Source organism: Cinclus cinclus, chromosome 2 (genome assembly GCF_963662255.1).
Source record: "Cinclus cinclus chromosome 2, bCinCin1.1, whole genome shotgun sequence".
In the NCBI taxonomy this organism is placed as follows: domain Eukaryota; kingdom Metazoa; phylum Chordata; class Aves; order Passeriformes; family Cinclidae; genus Cinclus; species Cinclus cinclus.
The window spans coordinates 55,834,259-55,858,172 of NC_085047.1; the positions used below are offsets into that span (position 1 = coordinate 55,834,259).

At 43.3% G+C, this 23,914-nt stretch overlaps 1 protein-coding gene across 2 annotated transcripts; it reads right to left on the reverse strand.

Annotated features, from left to right (window-relative positions):
- Nucleotides 1-3,249: 3,249 nt before the first annotated feature.
- Nucleotides 3,250-16,928, reverse strand: CDADC1 (cytidine and dCMP deaminase domain containing 1). 2 transcript variants are annotated; one of them, XM_062514749.1, is made up of 9 exons: nucleotides 16,851-16,928; nucleotides 13,397-13,491; nucleotides 11,832-12,009; nucleotides 10,422-11,000; nucleotides 8,427-8,476; nucleotides 7,250-7,419; nucleotides 6,011-6,200; nucleotides 5,299-5,359; nucleotides 3,250-4,037 (listed from the first exon to the last, which is right to left on the reverse strand). In XM_062514749.1, exons 1-9 carry the CDS (start codon nucleotides 16,921-16,923, stop codon nucleotides 3,964-3,966), a joined length of 1,470 nt encoding a protein of 489 aa, XP_062370733.1. In that variant the 5' UTR covers nucleotides 16,924-16,928; the 3' UTR covers nucleotides 3,250-3,963. The 2 variants fall into 2 exon arrangements, 1 of the variants encoding a protein (XP_062370733.1); XR_009934367.1 differs by lacking the exon at nucleotides 3,250-4,037 and having other exon boundaries at nucleotides 5,337-5,359; nucleotides 6,011-6,117.
- Nucleotides 16,929-23,914: the final 6,986 nt, after the last annotated feature.

Sequence of the window (23,914 nt, forward strand, 5' to 3'; positions counted from 1 at the left end):
CTTCCTCCTCGGGGAAGGGACTCCTCACACTCTTCCCCTGTTCCACCGTGGGGTCCCTGTTCCACCGTGGGGCGACAATCATCCATGAACTTCTCCAACATACATCCCTTCTCTTCATGAACTGCTTCGTTGTGGGTCACAAGTCCTGCCAGCAAACCTGCTCCAGAGGTGCTCCTCTCTCCACTGGCTTCCCACAGATGCTGCCAGGACCCTGCTCCAGCACGGGCTTCCCACGGGGTCACAGCCTCCTCTGGCATTCACTTGCTCCAGCGTGGAGTTCTCCACGGCTTGCAGGGGGATACTGCTCCCCTATGGACCTCCCTGGGCTGTAGGGGCACGGCTGCCTCCCCATGGCCTGCACCAGGGAATCTCTGCTCCCTCCCGCCCCTCCTTCTCCACTGACCTTGGTGTCTGCCCAGCTGCTCCTTTCACATAGTCTCACTCTTCTTTCTGGCTGCAAGGGAGCAGCTTTTCCCCACTTCTTAAATCTATTACCCCGCTGGCACCATAGCAGCAGCTGCTGGGCTTTGCCTTGGCCAGAAGTTTGTCCTGGAGTTGGCTGGCATTGGATCTGTCAGATGTGGGCAAAACTTCTGGAAGCATCTCACAGAACCAACCTCAAAAGCCACTCACTACCAAAACTTTGCCCCACAAACCCAATACAACAGTAACCCATATCTATTTGAAATCAGCACATACTACCAGCCTTCTCTGCTTTCCTATTCTCCAAGCAATGTCACTTACTGGATCCAACAAATTAAAACCAGATATTTGCAGTCTGGTTTGCAGGCATAAGAGCTGAAACAAAAAAAAAAAAAAAAAAAAAAAAAAAAAATTAGAGGACTACAAAGCTTTTAAGAGTAGTCCCCACATTAAACATGGCTCTGGGAAGCCTGACGCTTTGCCAGCCTGGCTGTGTCCCACTGAATGCTCACTGTAGTCTACGATGATGTTTCAGTTCAAAAGCACTTCTGAAACGCATCTCCCATCTGTCCCCACTTACTTGTGGCTCTGGGACATGCGCCAGTCTCGGAGGGCATTGAGTGGATTCCTTTCAGCCTAAAAGGAAAGCTAACTGTAGCAATAGCCATAATGCATTCCACTGGCAATCAGGCCCTCAGTCCAAATGCCTGGGCTGGAATGAGGTGGATGTGAAACCCCCAGTGGGCCAGAGCCCCAGCATCACTCACTCGTTGCTACAGCCCTACAGCCACACTGCAGACTGGCACCGTTCTCAGCCCCTATCACCACAGCGATCCTGCTCTGCCATGACTGGGAACTGGCACACCTGCGTATGCCCATACAGGCAATCCAGGGCAGCAAGGCAGGAGGCAAGGCAGCAACCAGTTTTACTACGGGATCGTCAAAGCTTCATCCACTTTGATCCTCTCCAACAAAGGAACAGGCTGTGGAGGTGGCAGCTTGCAGTGCTCCCTGATGCAGTTCCCACTCTTCTGAGAACAGGAAATTAATCCTCACGGGCCAAGGAAGGGGATCCCAGCCCTTTCCTGAGGCTGGCTGGAGGCACAGTCTCCTGTTGAGACAAATTCTTTAGGCAGAGCAGAGGGAGGCATTACAGCCCAGAAAACAGTACTGGGTATCACTGTAAGGAGTGTGAGCATCCCAAAGCACTCTGTAATGTTCCTAATAACCCAAAGCACTTAAAAATACACTTCAGTACATACTGTCAGATTAATTTATTAGCAGGAAGCATGTTTTACTGTAAGGCAAACAATTAACAGAGAATTTCCATAATTCTCAGTTAGGAGGCCAAATTATTACTGATAGTTAATACCTGCAATTAAAATGATTCTTCTGAAATGAATGAGTCTCAAAATGCATATGGAAATTTGAAACAATGCATGAAATACATAACTTTTACACTTTTTGAGTAAATAATTTGCAGTTTTTATGTAAGAAACAAACATCCTAGAGTTGATATGCAAAATAAGCACTGCAGGAGACGTCCAGTATTCTGTGGCTCTTCTGGGTAAGCAGATGAGTAGAGCAGCACCTATAGAGTCCATAGGCTAAGAGAGGAACCCCATTTGCATTGCTCCTGTTGGCCAAGATAAAGTCCCTACTTCGTAACTGCAGTAAGAATTGAAGTAGGGTTATACTGACAATCAGAGCCTACTGAAATTTTTGAGACTCTGGAAGGATTTGTAGAATGTAGTAAGACAGAAATAAAGCCAGCCTTCCAAAGCCTTCAGCCTTCCAAGGGATTCCAAGCTTCACAGAAAGTTTTGTAAAAATAATCTTATTTTTAAAAAATGGAATTAAAAGGTAGAATCTTTACTCTTCCTGAAGCAGAGACTACCAGCAGCATTCACTGCAGTGTAGTTATTTAATGTGTGTGACATTTGGCTTAATTTACTTCTCTGTGTACCAAGGCCACCTATGATGTTTAAGGGACTTTTCAACTTCAGCTGTTCCTAGGAAGATAGAGCTTTTACTGATTTTGATACCAGCAAACTGATAACTATAAAACTTGAAGGGGCCTTAAATCTGGCCCTGGTTTTTCCCTTGCTTCTACTTCAAGTAGATGAGCATTGCCAATGGATTACGGAAACAAGGTTTCAGTGGGTGGACTAGGGCAGATTTTTTATTCTAGTTTAGACAGTGTACACTATCCAGTCACAGCTCTGCTATCCAGTTCCAAGCTTCCCCAAAATCTAAAAGAAACAAACAAACAACAACAACAAAAAAAACACAGCTGCATCCTAAGACATGATTCCCTTTCCAGGATTTTAAGAAGGGCAGCAAAGACAAGATGCATGAAAGAACTGGAAAAGGGCTGTTTACATATCCTACCAGCAAGAGAAGAAAAGGATTTAAGGTATTTGTACTGGAGAGCTCAGCAGAGGAGTGAACAGAAAGTCTTGGGACATCTGCTAAAACAAACAGTTAGAGGTCAGATTCAAAGCAGGAAACAGATGGGAATCAAAAGATTCTGGGTACAACTCTTTGTTCTGGTTATGCATTACCTGCCCTCTCAAAACTAGCAGCAACACTAGACTGAAGTTTCACTGGCTGTTTCAATGTTACCCTTGCAGTGTAGTCATCCAAGAGATGGGCACCTGAAAAGATCTGGGTTATTCCACTGGTACAGATCATCCTCTCTAGGAAACAACAGGACACTGGTGATTTATTAGCTTCTGTAGTCCTAGAAGCTTGTCAGCGAAGATTAACAAAACCTCAACACTTGCAATCTTCACAGGTATGTAGGTGCCAGTGAGATGCATACAGCCTAACACTTTTATGCCTGCCTCCAGAAGCTGAGAGAAAGCAAAGCTAATCTTTGTCTTCATTAATTCATATGGACTGCATGTGAGGAAGCACACAGAGCAGCAAGGCAAGTACCACAAAATGAAACAGCTCTGCTGCTACAGTAGGAAGTGTGTATGTGAGACAAGACTGGTCTCCAAATCATTTAGCTAGCAATCACTGCCATCCCAATGGTTTCATGTCCTTTATACTGAGAAGCAGACTGAGAAGCAAAAGCCACATTCAAGAACAGAGATAGTTGCTGGTGATTATTTACTTACTATTTCCTAGAAGATTCCCTTGATGATTGTATTTGAGGAACTACGATTTATTTCTGCCATTTGCTAGCCCAGAACTTATAAATCCATTCCCTCAATCCATACCCCAAGCAAATAAGACACCACTTTATTATAACTCTGATCTACCACCAATGAACTTTGAGTATATTTTTTTAATGTGTTAAAAATGATCAGCCACCCAGTTACTTTCACAGAAAATACAAGCAGCATTTTTTCTCCAGGAGCTTCTAAATTAAAAGGACCTTCAGGCAATGCTGTAAACCATTAAAGACATCATAAATAAACTTATTCTAAAATTCATTTTCCAAACAATAAATAAAACTCTTCCTTATTTGAAAGTGCAAACAGGCTGTATTATAAAAAGTACAAAGCAAGACTGCAGGAAGTGCTTAGTTATTCAGTAATGACCAAGACACAGTTTCTTGCTCTGGTGCTGCTGGTCATCCAGCGATTTTGTTTTCTGGACCCCATCTACAGAAAAAGACATGCATGGAGCATTAATACAACAGCAAGCATAGCCTAATGCTCAACATGGACAGGCACACTGGAATAACACTGGGGGTGGGGACCGGGGTGGAGATTGTCTTCTTCCCCTTACAGAGAAACATGTAATAATCATAGCTAAGAGGAATACACCAAGGATAGAGAGGAACTTAAACCAGTTCAGTATTGAAAATGCAGGCACACCACATTAAAGAAAACTGTTAGAGAAATGAGCCCTGTTAAAAGTTGTCAAACAAAGTACCCCAGGATTAATTTTTCTCCAGTTGGGTTTAAAAGCCATTAAGAGAGAGAGGGACAAACAAGTCCTAACATTTTACAGTGATCACTAATGCCATAAACTGAGCCCTTCCCTCCCCTCTTCGCCCAGCCCATAAGGAAGTAGCTAACAAGAAGACTTCCCCACTAATCTACCTCAGTACATGTTAGGAATTTGCTCAGAGTACATGCCTATTTGTGTGCTTCAAAAACTACCTTCAGTCTTTTTCATGTTCCCAACACGGTACTCAGTGCAATTTTACACTGCATCCTCATGCCTGAAGCACAAAAATTATTTAGCTGGCATTTTCCATATTGTTTTCCCCTCTGGATGAGTAACATTTTAAGGATTGGTAGCTGACTGTAGACACCTATGACGGGTCTCTTTTGCAGCCCAAACAGGCTTCAAAATAATATTTATCTAAACTTTGTTTTGAAAAGATGACAGCTCCCTTGCTACAGGGGTGCATGTCAACAAGGACTTTGTGACCTTTATAATACACAAGTGCATATATATATATATATACATAAATATAAAAGCACCTAAATGTTCTGCAGAACACATATAAATGACTTGAAGGAGTCCAGTCCAATTGCTCTTGAAAAATAATGGTACTCTTCATAGAACACTAAAAAGTCTTTCTAAAACAAAATTTAAAACATGATGAAGTTCTGAAATGATCTACATGCCAAACAGCATGTTGCTGACCTTCATAATAGCATTGCTAGATTTTGTAATGTGTGTCAATGCCAAACATTTTGTTACAAGTTAGTTCACCAATTACAGTTAGTTATCACCTACTACAGTTAGCTCATCTATTCAAAAACCTCAGAAAAGTTTTCATGGCAAAATTTAACTCACTGAAATCAAGACTAATGAAGACTAAACAATCCAGAGGGAATCAGGTTGGTTTAAAATGTGATCTTACTTATTGACTTCAGTCATAAAATGAATTAATTAAAAAATACTTACTTTCCCTGGCTGTAGGGTCATGGAATTCAAATGCATTAGTGTGCAATGGACTTAGCTGCCACTGGTAAAAGAAGAAGAAAATGTTTATTTTTCCAGAAGACAGAGTAAGGAGCAAAGTGAGCCAGGAAAAGTAGCCTACAGGCCTTCACTGAAGAGGCATGACGAGGGGTGAGGTAGGGAATGAAAGACTCCCTCTTGAACACGCTTGCTTTGAGGACAAATAACTGCTATAGGTATGCAGCCATTAACTCCCTTGAGAAGGGGGAATGAGGCTGCTCACACTGAGAGTGCTGCAGTTTGCCATGGAGAGTGCCCTGACTGCAGGTGCACTGGCCACATTCGAAACCCAACGCAGCTCTTTCGGAGCTGCCAGAAGGGCCAACAAAATCACACGGTGACCTCCCAAAGCAGCTGCCATGCTGTGACAGGGAAGGCTTGGAGAGAACTTCCACCATGTGAAGAGGCCACCTCCAAAAAGAGCGAGTTAGAGGGAAACCCTTCATGTAGATAGAGAAAACAGAGGGGCCTGGCCCCACCCTCTGGCACACGGCACAGCACTGCTCCCCACAACTGTGATGGAGCAACCTCTCAGTTCCACTCACCTGACTAAACAGCACAGCGTTCCTCTATGCTGGTGGCAGGTGACTGCTCACTCTACTCTCCCATCAATGCTGCCCCCAGTTTTTAGAATACAGTACATTTAGACACTTACTGTGAATTTGCTTACACCCTCAAGTTCACCAAACTTCATATAGGATATGTCTGCTTTCTTTTTTCCAGCATCAACATCTCCTGCATAGATCTGCTTGATACCAGCTCCTTTAATTAAAGGGACACATTCATCACATGGACATTTTGTTACAAATATCATGCTTCTCTCATCTGGCTTTATTTCTCGACACCTACAAGCAGTCAGAAAACAGAATTTCAGAATTTGTATCTTGACAGTTTTGCATTGTGACGAATTTGATACCTCAAAAAGCAAGCAAAGAAGTGTTATTTACCCTCAGAAACAACTTACTCCTTATCAAGTGGGCAAGTACACAATGGAATGTGGTTTGGTTTCACTATCTGTGAACAACACCCATCCCATGTCTCCACACCTATTATTGTTGGAAGCTTCACCAACTGCCATATTTCCTCATTTTGGGTTAGCATGGTCTAGCAAGCAGAGTCAGTGGCTTGTATCTGAAGGAAAACTGAAGGAGCCAAGATCCTTTAAAACCCAAGTTTACCTAAGAAATCTGAAGAACCCCCAGGAGCTGCCTGTGTCCATACATATCCAACTTCTACATCACAGGCATAAAAAAGACTGTGATTGCAATCTGCAGTTCATCACAGTGACACCACACATTGTCCTAGTTTGGGCTGGAATACAGTTAATTTCTTCTCAGCAGCTGGTGCAGTGCTGTCTTTAGGATTTAGTATGAGAATAATGTTGAAAACAGACTGATGTTTTAGTTGTTGCTAAGTAATGCTTACTCTGAATCAAGTGCTTTGATTCAAATTCTGGCAGTGAGGAGCTGTACAAGAAGCAGGAAGGATGACCCAAACTGGTCCAAAGGATATTCCATGCTAGAGAGTGTCACTCCCAGTATATTACCTGGGGGAGTTACCTAGAAGGGACATTGATCAGGGTTTGGGGATGGGGAATGGCATTGATCAGTGGCTGGTGAGCAATTGTATTGTGCATTACTTGCTTTTACCTTGGGTTTTATCTTTATCATTATCTACTGTTACTAACAAATTTTGTTTCAATTATTAAACTGCTCTTGTCTCAACCTACAAGTTTAACTTTTGATTCTTCTCCCCATTCCACTGGGGCAGGGGGATGAGCGAGAGGCTGCCTGGTGTGTACCTTCCCCACTGGGCTTAAACCACAACATGCATTTGTCATGGAATTGTTTCCAAACCATCTCATTCTTCTCTGTGGTAAGAATAAACCCATTACCTGAATGTCAGGGCGTTCTGCTCCGCATGGATAATGTATCTGAACTTTCTGATTTCCCGATCTTTTTGCTTATCATCCATGTGTGGAAAATCAGCATATTCAGATCCAACAGGAAAGGCATTGTAACCACAGCCTACAAAATACATTGCTCCTGTTCCATCACAGCCTCTCTGCAACAGTAAACAAAGCATCAAATTTGGAGATATTTGAACTGAGTTCTAAGCCAAAGTGCTGTGCAATGTACACTTTTGGTATGACCTGACAGCTCAGCTCTTGCCAACTGCTCCAAGTCTGTATGAAGCTTTTCCACTGAGCCCTGTAGGAGCTGCACAGGTAAAGTGTAACACCTCTGTTACCTGCACACGGCTTTTGAGGCTTTCCTTTTGGCAAGTAATACTGACAGCAGGGACAACAAGTCTGAAGGATGTAGTCCTTAACCATATACACGATTAAATACAGCTGGAGTTCATCCCTGATCTGCCAGAGATGGTGTTTTGCCTGCATTTTAACAGACCCAGTGACCAGTGGGCTGATAAGAAGCAACTGGTGGGTGAAATAAGAAAAAGAAACAAAACAGCAATAAGCAGATGATGACTGAAGTGCTCAAAACAAATTAAGAGTATGTTGCAGCTGTGGGAAGAATGAGGCTTCTTGGGATTGGTGACATGCATAAGCAAAACCAGAAAGAACAAAAACTTTCTGTTTGGATGGGGAAAAGCACTGTAATAATATTGATAGAAAAATACCACTGATCCAAAAAAGAACGTGCTAAAGCCCATACAGCATTTCAACTGCAACAAATATTCTCAGGAGACTGTCAGGCTATAATGGCACTGAGACCTCTTCTACAAAGACCTGCCAAGAGGGGCCATTCAGGGCACATGCTGCCTGATCAGCAGCTGTGGCAAAACTTTGTAGCCAAGATACCTGGAATAACTGACAATGACTGGAGAAGCAGGTGCACTGAAAATCCAGGCAGAGACACTGTTGTAGTTACTAAATTCATTTACAGCTCCTCTTCATCTTAACACATAACAATGAACTAGTCATTAACTTAGTTACTAAAGCTGTGTGTGTGTATTAAAAACAGAAGTGTATAAACTTTAAGGAAAATAAAAAGCTCAAAGGCAGTTTAAGAACTGTGAGTGCAAGGAAAAGTAACTTTTTCAATACTTACTGATTTTTCCTCTGCCCAAATAATAGCTCCAACTCCCGTTTTATGATCCTCTAAAATACATAACATTTTAGGAGTAAATAACAAATAAAGCACTTCTAAGTTACCTACACATTGACATATGATATCCTAGAGTAAGGAATAACATTTATTGTTGCTCTGTGAATGTGAGGAAAGAAATGCAGAAAGATTAAAAGCCTGGAAATCATGAGTCTACTGTAAAAGCTGGGTGTGCTCTTACTGCAAGGCAGTCATTCTAAGATATTGCTGTTTACATTTGCTATTCATTTGTTCACAAATGAATTTAAACAACCAACACATAGATAAGAAAATGCATGCCAAGAATATGTGTGGACAGATTCACTACTGTGACACAGCAAACTGATAGAAACCTTCTTGTTGTTTACTACTTAATGACTTAATTTCTGCCATTCTTTAAATTTATGGTTCTGTGATCTGAAGTCCTATCAAAATTAGTTCTATTTTATACCAAATTCAGAGACAAAATATTAACAATTGGATTTTGGGGGTGTATTCTATCACCAGCACAGGAAAACTGGTAGAGAGCTTTCATTAAGTGACTTGGATGGTTTTTATGGCACTTGAAAATCTTCCCCAGCAGCTACTGATGAGAATCTTGACTGGTTAAAACAGAGCCTATCAAGGAGAAGAACATTTCAGGATTCCATTGATTAATATTGCAGAACACAGTTTCCATGAATCATTACCATCATCCTTAGTATCATTACCACATGCAATCACTGAAAGAGGGACTTTCCTGCCAAAGATGTATTTTATCAAAGCTGTCTTAATTTATATTCTGTATATTTATTAGTCACTGATGAAGAGAATATGATAATGACTGATTAAACCAGCATAGAAAACATCCTGTGTTCTTGCTCCCTTTATATCCACCTATATAGTAGTAAAACACCTAAATACCTGTGTGAGGTGCTATTTATTTTAATTTCATTACAGTGCAGTAAAAGCTGGCTCAAACCCCAGACCCGAGTCCAGGCTGAATACTACAAATAAACCTGAACTTTGGTGCCCCAAGAGTGAGTACTCAAGCTTGGTCATTCCATCTTGTTCTGTATAACAGAAACTGTACAAAGAACTCGTAACTGGTTCCATGAAACTTCTGAATTACCTCTAAAAAATGTGATCACTGCAATTTTTTGGAGACAAAATTTTCTGAGGGTATCTGACTTAACAGGTTGTGTTTAGGTGTGTGTGTTGGGGGATTAGTTACAGTTTAAGCTTTATATATGTACCATTTGTTTGTTTACAATGGTTTAAAATAAGCAACTATCATATCTAGAGTACAAAAACATCTCTATGGAGTACCATAAAGTTTTAAGTTTTCATACTCTGTTCTCTGGAAGAGCTTATCACTTTCCTGCATTGGTACCCAGAGAGAATAAAGCAGCTAACAGAAGTCATCTCTATCAAGGGAGGGTCAGTAACCATCTTTCTACCTAAGAAGCCTGGACATAGAACTCCAGCACTTGTGCAAAGAAAACCCCCATCAAACATATAAGCACTTCCACGAATAACATTAGGACTAGGACACTTAATATAACTGTACTTAATGTCCTACTGAAGGATATTATGTCACTGTTTTTTTCTGAAGCATACATAATCTGCTTGAAATATTTGATAACAGAAGCATCTTGTGAGACCTCAGTAAAAAGAGCCTCAGAGCAGCTTGAAGAATTTAAGTGTCATTCTGTTCTGTTTTCAGTTGGGCATTGGACACATTGGCAGGGCAGGGTTTGCCAGCACCATATGTGAAGTATCTGCACTGATTTCCTCATGGAAAGCTTTCCACACACACAGTACTGTGTGCCCCTGAGGAGTCTTTACTGTTACTGTTGCACTTGTTTCACACATGTAGGAATGGAATTGAACAGCTTGCTCAAGGATGTATTGGGAAGACTAAGACTGAAACCAGGAACTTGTTCTACTGATGAGACCTGTGCTTCGGTACCAACTCACCTGTCCGATATGCAAGTAGCCTGGCTTGTATCATACAGTGCCTTGCCACGTCCTGGGGCAAACACTGATCGTCTGCTTCGTTTGTTTGTTGGGATCCACTCTTGTAAAATCCAAAGCACCCAAACACAGGGACACTGGCGGCCACTGATGCCAAGACCAAGACAAGATCTTTCATATTCTGCCTAAGGTTGCTGAAGTATGGGTTTTCACAGAGGTTCTCCAGTCCTATTGTCATCAATATTTGCTTGTGCATTTCTTCATTCGAAATTAGAAATAAACTTTCATACTCTTTTATTTTCTCTTGCCTACATGCAGTATAAAAGTCAATGTTACAGTCAGGCTGTAATTTTGCTATTTTCTGAATAAAATCAAACTTGGTGGAAGTTTCTTCAATAAACTGCACCATGTAACACACCAAAGGCTGAAGCAACACACACACACGAGCACGACTGTTTGACTTCAGTCTTTCCACTGCTTTGGCATCCAGCTTTGCATCCTCAGTGCTTGTTGGATTGGATACCTCGTTTTGCAAGCTGATTTCAGGATCTGCAGGCCAGTAAGAAATCCTGTTCACCCCAGCTGGAAGAGAAGACAATGCAGCAGAAGGAACAGTGCAAGTGCAGTGGAAAATAAAGCTCATATTCAATACACTACTGCCTAACCCTGGTTTTACTCTAAGGCCCCAAGTCCTGCCTAATGGGTGTCTAGACAACAAAAATGCTGGCAGATACAATTATCAAGGGTTATTCAATTTGATAATCAGACTGCAGACAAAAATTTGAGTTACCCAAGTTCTCAGATCTTTGTGACTGCCTAACTTTGCATTTTACATCCAACAGATAAATTAGCAACACACAAAAAGAAGTTAGCACTGATAGACATTGCTGCTGAGATTAAAAAAATCAGTATTTACAGAAGGGCTGTACCAGCAGATCCCATTTCTGGAAGTGAATGATCTTGTTTGTCTTCAACTCTCACGGGAAAAGGAAACCCTTAAGTACTCCCAACAATTTCTGCATAAAAACCCATTCTTCCCTAGTATCAGTGACAAGCAATGGGAAAACAAGGAAAAATATATCCATCTAGGCCTAGTCATCAAGCTTAGGGTTGCTCTGGCAGAGTGCAAAAGGACTGTCAGAACCTCAGCAGTGCATCCCAGCTGGGAGACAAGCACCACCAGTAATAACGGTTTCACATTACAGAGAAACAATGCTTGTTTTGGCAGCAAATCCCACTTTCTTGACCATCAGCTCCAGGAAACGTGCATTCACCCTTAGGGAAAACATCAGTGCAGGCTGCACAAATCATGGATTGGCATTCACAATTGAGACAGTCCAAAGAGAAAACAGGCTTTCTGTTTTCAGTCACAAGCCTAACATTCACTCCTATTCTACTACAGCCATCGCTTACCATTTACAATCATTTTTAAACAAGTTGAACATGGTTTTCTGGAAAAATAAAGATCACAGTTTTTAAGTCTTGATCCATGTTTAATGAGTGCAATCTGGCCAGCATGCAAGTCTGTACTGGAGCAATGAAGACCAATAATCTTCATATTTTTCACCACAACTAGACCACTCTTCTTCACCTACAAAAAAAAGGCACTATTATTATTTTACTTTTTTTCAACACTGAGTCCATAAAGATGCTACAGCTCTTTCTTGCATAACAGTAACCAACCAGCAGCAGAGCATAGACCTCTTCAGTACAAATGAATCATTAAACAATCTGCACTTTCCTAAGCATGTTTTGGTGTTGCTTTGTTTTGCTGTGTCTCTGTCAAGCTCCAAAGAGGGACTTGTCAAAAATTCTTGATTTTTTCTGGTCATTGCTTTGCCTGTAACAAAATCCAGAAGCAGCATAAAAAATTCTGTCAATTATAGCTGAAATCTTCTTTGAATCAGCCAGCATCTGGAAATGCTCATGAATTTAATTTCCGTCTTAAGCTTGACCATCCTGGGAGCCAACAGCTTCTCTAGCTTTATTTCTGACTCTTCATTTAGGTAATGAATCCTGGTTCTAAAGAATCTTCCATGGAAGAGGTCTGCATATCACAGATGAGAGCTATTACATCTGGATTCCCATGTATTGTGAGAAAACTGGATACAAGCTAGTTTGATGAAGCTGGTGAAACAGATCTCACTATACAATCCTGCAGCTACTGAACCCTGTTGCCTTAGATCTGTAAATTATTCAACTGCTTTGTGGTTACAGAAATGAGACTTTACTAAAGCCCTATATACAAGTCAAGCACCATTTCTAACTCAATTACTAAATTTCAAACTGCTTTTGAAGGCTGTAGGTGCTGCTTATCTATCTGCCTTTTTGGATCTAGCCTGGGACACATCCAGCTCTGAAAATGAGGCCTAACCATCACTCAGGTTATTTTCCTAGAGGCCAGAAACAACTCTGATCACAAAAGGAAACATCCTGTTCCAGGTCAGTCTGAAAATGCCTCTTGACTTTGAGGCTGTTGAACTGGCTGCTGTTTAGAAGACCCACTCTCTAGGGCAGTTTCTTTTCCTTGTCACTGAAGCAGTGACCTACAAGCTCTTTATCAGCAAACATTTCAAGTACTTTCGTACACTTCCACTGTACAAAAGAACTCATCCATAGTCATGAACATTGTAACTCTAAGAGTCTCTCTACACCAACAACCACATGGACTTTACACCACACCTCCTCTGTCATACTTATAAAACATCTGCCATTTTTTAGTGCTTGCTTCACCTCTTGGGGTACATATCTTGTCTTTCAAAGTTTTTCAGAAATAGCATGCTGTTTAGCCATTTTGCTATTTTTCTCCCACTACTGGATTTTTTTCTACTTCTAAGAAATGCTTGAAAAAAGTTTATTACATTTGGTTGATTTAGTTTTTTTCATCTGGACTATGTGTCATCTAAAGAGCAGTTGGGTTAAATTCACTGAACGAGCTCTTCAGAAAGCCCAGTTAACAATAAGCACAGACATTTTACCTGGGATTTTTTCTGCTGCTCAGCCGAGGGAAAGAGCTCCATCCAGAGACTTAATAAAGTAAAAAGATTGACCTTGGAAAGTCTTGGCATTTGACCTGTTTGGAAGAAAAAAAGAGAAATACTTATTAGAGAATATTTATAAAGAAACTCCATATTACTGTACATAATTTTTCAAGTCTTCTACACCATAGCTGCTACAGAAGCTGGCTCCTTCATCCCTTCTGCTCTTTCAGCAGCTACATCCACACCATCCTTTTCAGGGCAGTCATTGCCAACTCAGGATGCTCATGCTCTAGATGCAGAGATCAGATCTGTGCAACAAGAGGAACTGGTGAAACTTGCACCGAAATTCAGTGAGTTGGTTCAACTCAGAGGTGTAGAGCAGAAATCATAGATCAGATAATGAGATCCTGGACAACGTAATGTGCTCAAATGATTCCCAGATGCTTACAGAAATCTGAGATAGCTTCTAACTCAGCTTCAGGATCACCACAGGAGAGGGCAAAAATATCCAGGCACACACATCAGTGACGAGCCATTTAGAAACCCTGCAGTTACATCAGCTCTAGAGATCCTGCATCTGGATTCTTAAAGTCTGTTCAGATTTTGGCAAGGTTTTTATAAAAATTTAAACCTTTTGCTCAGGCCATCACTTCTGACAAAATATCCAAAAATCCTTTCTTGGAGCACCACCTTGTGCTGTGCTTCTATTCAAAATCTGGAAATTGTCCTGTGAGGGCCAGCATTTGGCATTATTGAGTGTCCCACAAATGAAAAAGGAGGAAGTACTGTGCTGCTTGGTAAAGCTTGCACTGTTCCAGATGTAAAGTTATCTTGCCTCGCACTTGCAAGAAGTTAATTAGGTCTATGAAATATGTCCAGTCCCCGTTTAAGGGGTGCTTGCAGAGAGCTGTAATGAACACACATTCCTCTGCAGGTCTCACATGTGCTGTCTGACAACAGCATTATTTCTGTTTCTTCCTACAAATGTTAGAGATTTTGCAAAGGAGGAAATGGCAGCGGTAAGAATGCAACAGCACAGAGAAAAACATTCTTTAAGTAGTTCCAGAAGCTTGGAAGAGATATAATCAGGTATTAAGATTACCTGGCCGTGGGAGAAGGTTGGTTTAATGGCATGTCTATGAACCCAAACAATTAGGACAACAGATCAACATATGACTGAAACACCATTTTCAGACGGCATTTTAGCAGCTTTTTTCACACGTAAGTGTGGTTTGGGAAAGCAAATATAGGCCTGTCAGCAGCACTATCCAGTGCCACATTGTCCATGGCTCCTTAGGCTGGCCAGCTCTGCTACCCCACTTGGCACAAGCACTGCAAGGGGCACCTTGCACAGTCAGATGTCTGTCTTAAAAATGTACATGGCAAACAGCACACAACAAGATTTGTTGTCACTTCTACTAAAAGCAAATTGTAAAAGTAAGTCTACGAGCCATGTCTAAAGAAGCAGAATCTGTTTTGTTAAATGGGCATTTGAGTTTGTTCTCATTACAGCCTGTTTACTCCTGTTGTAGCACATACATGTACAGTTCCCAAGTGGCAAGTTAAAACAAACAGTGCAATTTATTCCAATGTGCACACACACACACGCCTCTGTGTTTTCTAAAATGGACAACAATTTGGCACACAGAGTAGACTTAAAATTGCATGCTACACAAAAAAGTTTTAATTATTCTTTCTTTTCTTGCACCTAACCTGGATGTCACCTGTCAAACACATGGGAAACAAACTGAAGAACATCCTGACATTAATTTATAATGAGAAGCAGGAAAATAAGAAGAAGGAAAGACCTTTAGTTAGAGTTATCATATCTGTATGTTTGCATCTTCACTCACTCAGGTAATTAAACACTCCTTTAAGTTCAACAGGGTGAAGAGAAGGCTGATTAAAGTAGACTGGAAAAAAGGCAGAAGACATCTTACAGAATTTAAAACAACTCCAGAATATTGGGGAAGTAAAGGAATCAGGCTCTCTGCTACTGAGAGCAAAGCCACACATATAAAAGCAGTGCTCTTTCCAGGTGCATCAGGCCCACTCCATACAAAGGTATGATTTTATTCATCCGGGCTATGGATCTTGCTTCAGTGAGGCAAGGCATGCTTGGAAAGGCATGCAGAGACAGTGTGCTGCTGCCAAAAGCACTGCTGCACCTGGAAGCGAACAGGAGCAGGGCACAGCCTACCCGGACATGGCTCACATCCAGGATTATGTCCTGGCTATAATGCAGGAGTTCCTAGTCCAGAGCCTGAAAGGCTTCTAACAAGTGCTTGACACCAAGGAATAAGCTACCAGTGACATCACTCTGCTGCCAGGGAAAAGGAAACTAAACCCCATTTTCAGACTTTAACAGCTTTGCTCGCTTGGAAGCAGGATTTCCATAAAACCAGGATGGAACAAAATTCATACACCCACCCAGGAGACCTGGCTGCCCTGCCATGGTGCTCAGTCTGAGAACCATCCATCCATCCATCTATATGCACACGTTACTCCCTTGGGACCGCAGCAGTGGGATCTGTGGAATCTACCAGCATCTGGTTCTTCTGGGCACCCCCAGCCCTGTGAGAAAATTGCTCTCTACCAAACCCCTACAATGGGCCTGCTGTGGGGTTAGTAAGAATACCCCTCAGAAGGTGAGAGTTCTCCTGCACATGGCACTGTACGCACATTAAATGTACCTGGTATAGGGCTGGAGAAAGAAATCGCTATAATGGGGCAGCAAGGTGCAGCAAAATATAAGGTTATGTTATGAAAGGCCCTCATGGAGAAGGGTGCTGCCAAGCAGGGGTGGGGGAGGATGGAGAAGAGATATATATAATTTTTTTTATTTTTTAAAATTTGATATATAGATATATGCTTAAAGATACTATACACAGAAGTATATGCATACTTTACATATATATACACACCCTGTATATACAGCATATATACATACACACACTATAGAGTGTGCAATATATAAAAAGTATCTATATATACTAGAGATATGCTAAATATATTTTTATAAATAGTTATATACGAAAGTATAGGTACATATAAGTTTACAGATGCTTTATATATACGCACACTAGCATATACGCATACACACATACGTAGATATATGTATACACACACTTTATTGCACTGTCTCTGAGGGGCAGAAGCATTCTCTGAAGCATCATCGGCGGAGGGAGAAGGCGCGGGCTCCCGGAACAGCCCCGGGAAGAGGCGGAATGAGTCCCCTGAGGAGAGGGCAGACCGGGCGGTCCCTGGAAGGACCCGGTGGGTGAGGCGATACCCGCGAGCGGCCGGTCGGCGCACATCCCCCTCACACCCGCCCGGCCCGGTCCGGCCCAGCCCGGCCCGGCCCGGCCCGGCCCGCCGCCAGCTTCGCGGTTCCCTCATGGCGGGGCAGGCCCCGGCCCGCCCCACCTCCTGCCCCGGCGGCCCGGCTCACCGGCCATGCTGTCGGTCTGCGTGCTCGCCGCTTTCACCCGCGGCCCCGCCGCCGGCTCCTCCGCGCCGTGCATGGGTGCCGGTGCCCGGAGCCCCCCGCCGCCGGCCCCGCACCGCCCCCAGGGCGGCACCGCCCCCTTGGCCACCCCCGGGGGCGGGGCCGGCCCCCATGGCCACGGCCGTGACGGGCGGGCGCCTCGGCCAATGGGAAGCGCGATCGGCGTGGAGGGCGGGGCCCGGCGGGGAGGGGCGGGGCGGAGCGGTGGCGCCCGGCGGGATCCGCGTTCCGTAGCGGGAAGTTAGCGGGAGCGCCGGGTCAGGGGGTGAGCTGCCTTGGAAGAGACCCACAAGGATGAACCCGTCAGCTCCTGGCTCTGCCCCAGAGGCACGCCATGCGCCTGAGAGCCCTGTCCTAACGCTTCTTGAACTCTGACAGGTTCCAGTGCTCAGCCACCGTCTGGCTGAGGAACTTCTTCCTGATACCGAACCTGAACCTCCCCGGGCACAGCTTCAGGCCATTCCCTGGGGTCCTGTCAGTGGTCACAGGAATGAACTGATCAGTGCCTGCCCCTCCTTTTCCCCTCCCAAGGAAGCTGTAACTGCAGTGAGAGCTCCCCTCAGTCCCCTCCAGGCTGAGCAGACCGAGGGACCTCAGCTGCTCCTCACATTCCTTCCCCTCAAGGCCTGTCACCACTGTCATTGCTCTCTTTTGGACACTCTTTAATACAATAACAGAAGACTCTCAGAATTTTCTGAGTTGGAAGGGATCCACCAGGATCATCAAGTCCAACTCTTGTTGAATGGGATCCCAGAAAGATTTTTCTGCAACAGGTGGCTCAGCTGCTAATGGTGCAGGTGGAGCAAAGACCAGGGCTCTGCTGCTGTGCTCTGCTTTTTGGTGTTAGGAGGGATTTGGGGGTTCTGCTCTGACAGATTATTCAGCTTTCACCAGAGGTGTCTAGAGGGAGCAACATTCATGAAAAAGCTCTGCTGGGCATCATGGTCTGTATAAACCAAGGCATGTGCTTTTGTGTGACCTCTGGGCTTTTTGACCAGAGCCTCTGGGGTGGAGTGTTTAATATCCCTGCCACTTCTGTAAAAGCTTCTCTGATGATGTATTTTTGGAGATACATCCATAAACTACTGTCATGTATAGAACCCCAAATAATTATTCAGAGTCAGTGACAAAAATATCCCATCTTGAAGAGTTTCAGAAGTCCTAGATCATCTAGACTAAAAAGATTAAGGACTAGAAGAACTAAATATTAGTAAAATAAATCCTGAGGATGTGATCTAAAGCAACACAGATTTTTTTGAGTCTTAAATTGAATCAGTTGAAGCCTAAAAACTGGATAAGAGCATGAATTAGGTTACAAATAGTTTCTTTCTAAGAATCCTTTTGTTTCCTGTATGGCCTAAAATTAATTTATTTGCTGTGCATGCATTGCATGACTATCTCAGATGAATTTTTCTTCTGTTTGGAAGAATTCCCTTCTAGACATCCTCTTCATGAAAGACTATAAAAATTACTTGAGCATCTTCCCTTACCAATCTCTCAAATGTGACTGGACCATTACTGAATTCTATGTTACAATAGACTGCATCAAGCAAAAAGGTAACACCTTTTAGTATGTTTTTCTCCCAGTATCCCAAAACCAAACCAAGGCTTGCAAAAAGTCTCTGCTCAGTTGCATCTTCAAGTGTTCCCTACCCCATGTTAGAGAAACTTCTTTCACAAGTAGTTTGCTGATTCAGACACAGTATTTGACTTGTGTGCTCTAGGGTTCCCATTCACAGCTGGTCATGGAGGTGGGATGTTTGAGGGTCAGTAAGACTGAAGTAAGTGGAAACCAAATTTACAGCAACATTCATCTATAACTTGCAGTCACCTCTTTGTGCTGGAATTATCTTCATAAGAGTGGAGGCAGCAGGATAGATAGATAGATAGATAGATAGATAGATAGATAGATAGATAGATAGATAGATAGATAGATAGATAGATAGATAGATAATGTCCCACCCTACGAAAGCTTTTAATCTAATTATGATCTTGAATTTGAAAGCTCCCACTGACTGGGTTGGGACTAAAGGATTTGCTGCTTCTGTTTGCCTTCCACCAAAAGCTGGAGGTAAAAGCTAGAGGGCAGCAGACAACAGCATCTCTGTGGAGCATGAAGAGGGTACTCATTCACGCCAGAACCAACAGTAATCATGTCATTCCCTAAAATTTGTTGAAAGGAAAATGGCACCAACCCTTCTGCAGAAATCATCCCTGCCCAGGGACTAAGTGGGCTTCTTTTGGCAATATTACAGTGGAGAAGAGAATGGTAGCAAGGAGGAAAAGTGGATTTTAGTCTTGCTGTTCTTTTAGGTACAATTCAAGGTACAGTTCAGTCTATCCAGTTAACCAGCATGTTGCCCAATTTTTATAATTTATAGATTGGCAAGAATTTCTGGATGGGGCTTTTCTCCTAGAAAGAGACCTGCTGAAAAAAACCTACTGCTTCTCTCAACAGCTGCAGTTTGTTTCTGCAACTGTATCTTACAAACCCAATTAATTCAAGTGATTGATTGGTTAACACCCCTTTCCTCTCAATCCCTTTTTTCTTTACTTAGCAGACCCGTTTGTTCGGATGCCCCATTTGAGGTGTCCCAGAAGGCTCTCATTGCTGATATATTGTGTTTTGATCTGACAGACGGGAGAAAGCAAAAGCTCTCTTTGCCACAATGTCCTTTGGAAGTTGTCATACCCCTTTTGCTCTCATACCTCTGGTATGTTTCCATTTGTGCAGGTACCTTCTTATACACAGCTATGAAAGCTGTGTGATCATCTTGGCTGATGACTTTCAGGATTTTTATCCTTTGCAATAATTTAATAGCCATTTGGTATACCAACAGTGCACACAATTTACTGAGATGTTTTTCTAGGCTTTTGTGATGCTTCTTGTACTGCTGTTAGTATCTTTTTGTACCCTCATCTTCATGGCGTCAGTGGACTGAAAATCTTATTCCCCATCACCATCTCTTTTGGGGTTGATTTGCTGAGAAAACTTATTCTTGCATTGCAGTTACATGCTTTGCAGTATTTTTCTCTGTCTGTGCACTGCAGGTTTTAGATTCTGGATCCAGGTTTCCTGCACTACCAACAGCTCTCTTAAGGTAGATTGACTACTTGGCTACCTCAGAATTCTAGCTGGAGTATAATGATAAACAGTGAAGCTTTTAATCTTTGTAAAGACTAGTAAGAAGAACTTACAGTGCTTCTTTTTGGGGATTTGTATCTTTATTAGTCTCTAGAAGTTCTACTTTGACCTTTGTCTTGCCTTCTGGGTTTAAAAACAAACCCTCTCCTCTTAGAAAGTTTTATCTGTGAGCTGTTAAGCATCTGTAACAGCTAGGCCCATCAGTTCATGTATGAAATACCTGATATTTGTTAGTACCAAGCAAATACAACGAGGTGCTCTTTTTATCTCTTAACATCCCTTGTATAAATGACCTTGGAACAGATGTGTTTGCTTTATAAAGCAGCGTGCTGAAGTACACGCAGTGGAAAGGGAAATAGTTGGGAGAGTGTGGTGGCAGGAGCATGATTTGTGATGGCTGTGATGCTGAGCAGGGAAATGTGCCCTGACCAGGAGCCCCTCCTAGAGCCTCTGTCTTTATCACTCGGTGCCTTTTTCACTGCTTTGAAAAACAGCAAGATTAGGAATCACGTAAAAATCAGTTTGACCACATTGAAGGCAGCATCTGTCAACTCTATGTGATGGAGGCAGAAAAAATGGTTTTGCAAGTTCTCTGCCTGTCTCCTGCTGTAGAAGCTGTGGGCCCAAGTCCCTGCTTTGTGAGGGGGAGTTCAGTGTCCTGCCATGTTGGTGGTGCATGGCACCACTGATACTTTTTTTAATGAGCAGCTTTTTCCTCACTGGTCACTGAAAATAGCCAGTGATGCCTCTTTCTTCCTTCCTCCAAGCAGGGCCACGTTTGTGCAGACAGCCTGGAAGTGATTGCTTCTGCAGTTACCTACAGATACTTGGACTAAAACACTCTCCTGCTTACACCTTCTGGTAAACAGCAGCCACTGACGCACAGCAGAGATGTTTTGTGGGGTGGTGAGCAAACATCCTTTGGCTGCACCAGGGCTCCTTCAAAATGGAACCAAGCACTATCAGGATCCTTTGTAGCTCAGTGACCACTTTGAGTTTGCTCCACTGGCTTCAGCATGAGTGTGAGGCTCTGGTCACTCCACACAGCCCTGCCCTGTGAGTCCATGACCCAAACTCATTATGCTTCAGCTTCTCTGAGCACAGGTGGTGGATTTTGCTCCCTGTCATTTGTGTGATAAAGCTTGGTTTTAAAGGTTCTGTTGTGTAAATATCCCAAAGACTGCCCAGCACAAAATCCTGTCTCCTCTTCCAGTCTGCAAGCCCACAGAGGCAGTTTCTTCTAAGGTTGTCTTTTCTGATGACCATCAGTTGTAATGCAGTGATCTGTGCTGTCGAATGGTCTAATTTGAATATTTCTCCCTTTATGTAACAGAAAGTGCCTGTAAATTTTTTTTTTTTTTAACATGTGTTTCCTTGGACAGTCTTGTCCCAGGTTGTGGTGACAAGGAGGCAAGAAATCAATTTTGTTTCTGTAGTTAGAAATAAATGCAGTATTCTTAGAGCCCAGACTAAAATGTAATACATTTGACATTTCCACATACAGGCATATTCCTGACACACGCTGCACTTCACAAAGCCAGAGGTGTCTGAGAAGAAGGAAACCAAAGGAAAGTGAGGACTCTGGCTATTACAAGCTCCCGATGAGCTGTTGTTTCTCACCAACAGCTGTAATACGGACTCTGAAGACCAAATCAGTTTGTGAAGGGAAAATACGTAAGGAGGGAACAGTATATGGGGAAGAAATGGATCTGGGTCGACCCCATCTGTGTGATATGAGAGTTCTGCTCCATGGGACCAACTCCTGCTGCTCTTCCATGTTTTCCTTTGCTTGTCCCAGGCTTGTCTCAGCCAGGGCTATTTTCAGCCATGTCCATCCTTCCCTGCTTCTTTCCTGTCCCCACGTTCTGCAGGAGAGATTTCACTTCACAACAGGCAGCATGGAAAGGAGCAAACATTTCTGTGTCTGTTCCTTCTGCATCTTTGTGGTAACTTCCCAGAGGCAGGAAAATTGGCATGGCATTCTGTGGGAGCAGCTTCCCTTGTCTCAACCTGCCTTAGCTCACAGGCTTGCTCTGGAGGAGCAGAATGCTGTGGGCAAGTGGATGAGGTGATTCCCTGGCACAGATATGGCTTGTCCAGGTCAGTCCAGCAGACTCTGCTGAAGTCTCTTGAAGTATGTAAAGAGGTAATGCCTACAAGCCTCAAATAAATTCCAGGCTGGGAATGCTGGGAATGCTGCCTGACTTGGCAGAATTGAAACCCTGGAATAAGAGAATGTTCCCAATGCTGTGTTCAGCTGCTGCAGGAGAGGGGAAACTCAGCCTCTCTCCACATTCCTCTTCTTCTGTGGTCCTGTTCTGTGGACAGCTTGTGCTTCCACAGGTTCAAAACACAACTTGTCTTTGGGGTGTATTTGTACACCACAGACAAAAAGCAGACCTATATTCAAATTAGGGAACTGATTTCCTTGTTAAGATGGGGAAAATTTGTTGCACAGGAGCCACACATTCGTTGGGCATGCGCTTCCCTTTATAATCAGTTTAGCTGCAAGCTGGGCAGTGCTGGTATCCTTGATTGATAGCAAACACCAGGTCATTTTTGTTGCTTTCAAGGTTTCCTGACATTGTTTAGCAACCTCTGCAGAGTTTCAGAGCTCAGAAACATTACACAGAATTACACAAAGTATTCTGAGTTGGAAGGCACCCACAAGGATTGTTGAGTCTTACCCTAAAGTGAATGGCCCAAATAGGGATTGAACCCATTTGCAGAGTCCTGCTGCGCTTGGATACCCCTGATAAAACAACAGTCTTACGGAACTGTCATGAGCTCTGTGATCATCATCACACCTGGGTCTCTGAGAGCACTGACACAGAGATGATTTGCTTTTGCTGTGGTGAAATGCTGCTCCTTGTCACCCGGGATGATGTTAAATAAATTCTGGAGGGGGAAATATGGTTACTTTTATCCTTTTGCTGCCTTTTCTCTCTTACTCTGGCCAGGGTAGCTGTCACCTCTAATACAGCAACTGCACCAACTTCCACAGGAATTTGAGTGCCTCGTGTTACAACAATACATGGTGGTGGTTCTTCCATTCCAGGTAAATACACCCTCCCTCTGGCTTGCATTCCTGTCACTTCATACTGGTTTTAGTGATTTCCAGATGGTGCATCTCTGCTTCACTGTGCTGAATTTGGGCTCTTTGCTAAAGACAGTGGTATTTGATGGAGTCTCAGGTTTAGGACACCTGACTTCAGCCCACACTGAAGGAGACCTTGTGGATACATCCCTGGTTGCATGCAGGGGACATGCTGGGGTTGAGGGAAAACACCCTGAATTTCCTCTCCTGCCCTGCATTTTTGCCTGTGGGCCCTAGGACAGCGTCCATGAGGGGCTGTGGGGAGCAATGCAACCTGTGCAAGGGCTTTACATGGCCTTCATAACTTGGGAAAAAATTGACCCAGCCCTTCTTAAGGGTTAATATTTTTTAAAAATCAGCTCACACAGAGGCGCTGTTAAAACTTTAAACAACTTTAACATGAGCTCATACAGGCTCACGGCTGATGGGACAGGCTGTGGTCGAAGCATCTGGCTCCCCACCAATCCCTGGCAGCCTGGATGAGTCCCTTGGCAGAGATATTTGTCACAGAGAACCTCTGAAAGAGAAATAAATGAATCCATCTGGTGAGTTCTGGCTGGGAGAAGGAAAGGGGAAAGGAGGGGAAAGCAGACAGCACTGTCTGTGCTCTGCAGTGGGGAAAGGAAGAGGAAGTCCAGAACTGGAGATAGAAGGAGCAGGGACTCATCTTGGAAAAGGGATGGCATGCAGATGGGGTGGTCTGAGGGGAAGATGAGGCAAGTGAGAGGCACGACAGAGCTCTCAGCCCCACTGCTCTCTGTCCTC

What these genes read in the sequence shown, in the direction of transcription:
- CDADC1 (XM_062514749.1), bottom strand. Translation starts at nt 16,923, where the DNA reads ATGCACGGCGCGGAGGAGCCGGCGGCGGGGCCGCGGGTGAAAGCGGCG. An exon ending in CAGAACGCCCTGACATTCAG is followed by an intron (nt 6,201 to 7,249) that starts GTAATGGGTTTA and finishes GACTGCTTGTAG; the next exon opens with GTGTCGAGAAATAAAGCCAG. An exon ending in TGACCCTACAGCCAGGGAAA is followed by an intron (nt 4,038 to 5,298) that starts GTAAGTATTTTT and finishes CTTTTTCTGTAG; the next exon opens with ATGGGGTCCAGAAAACAAAA.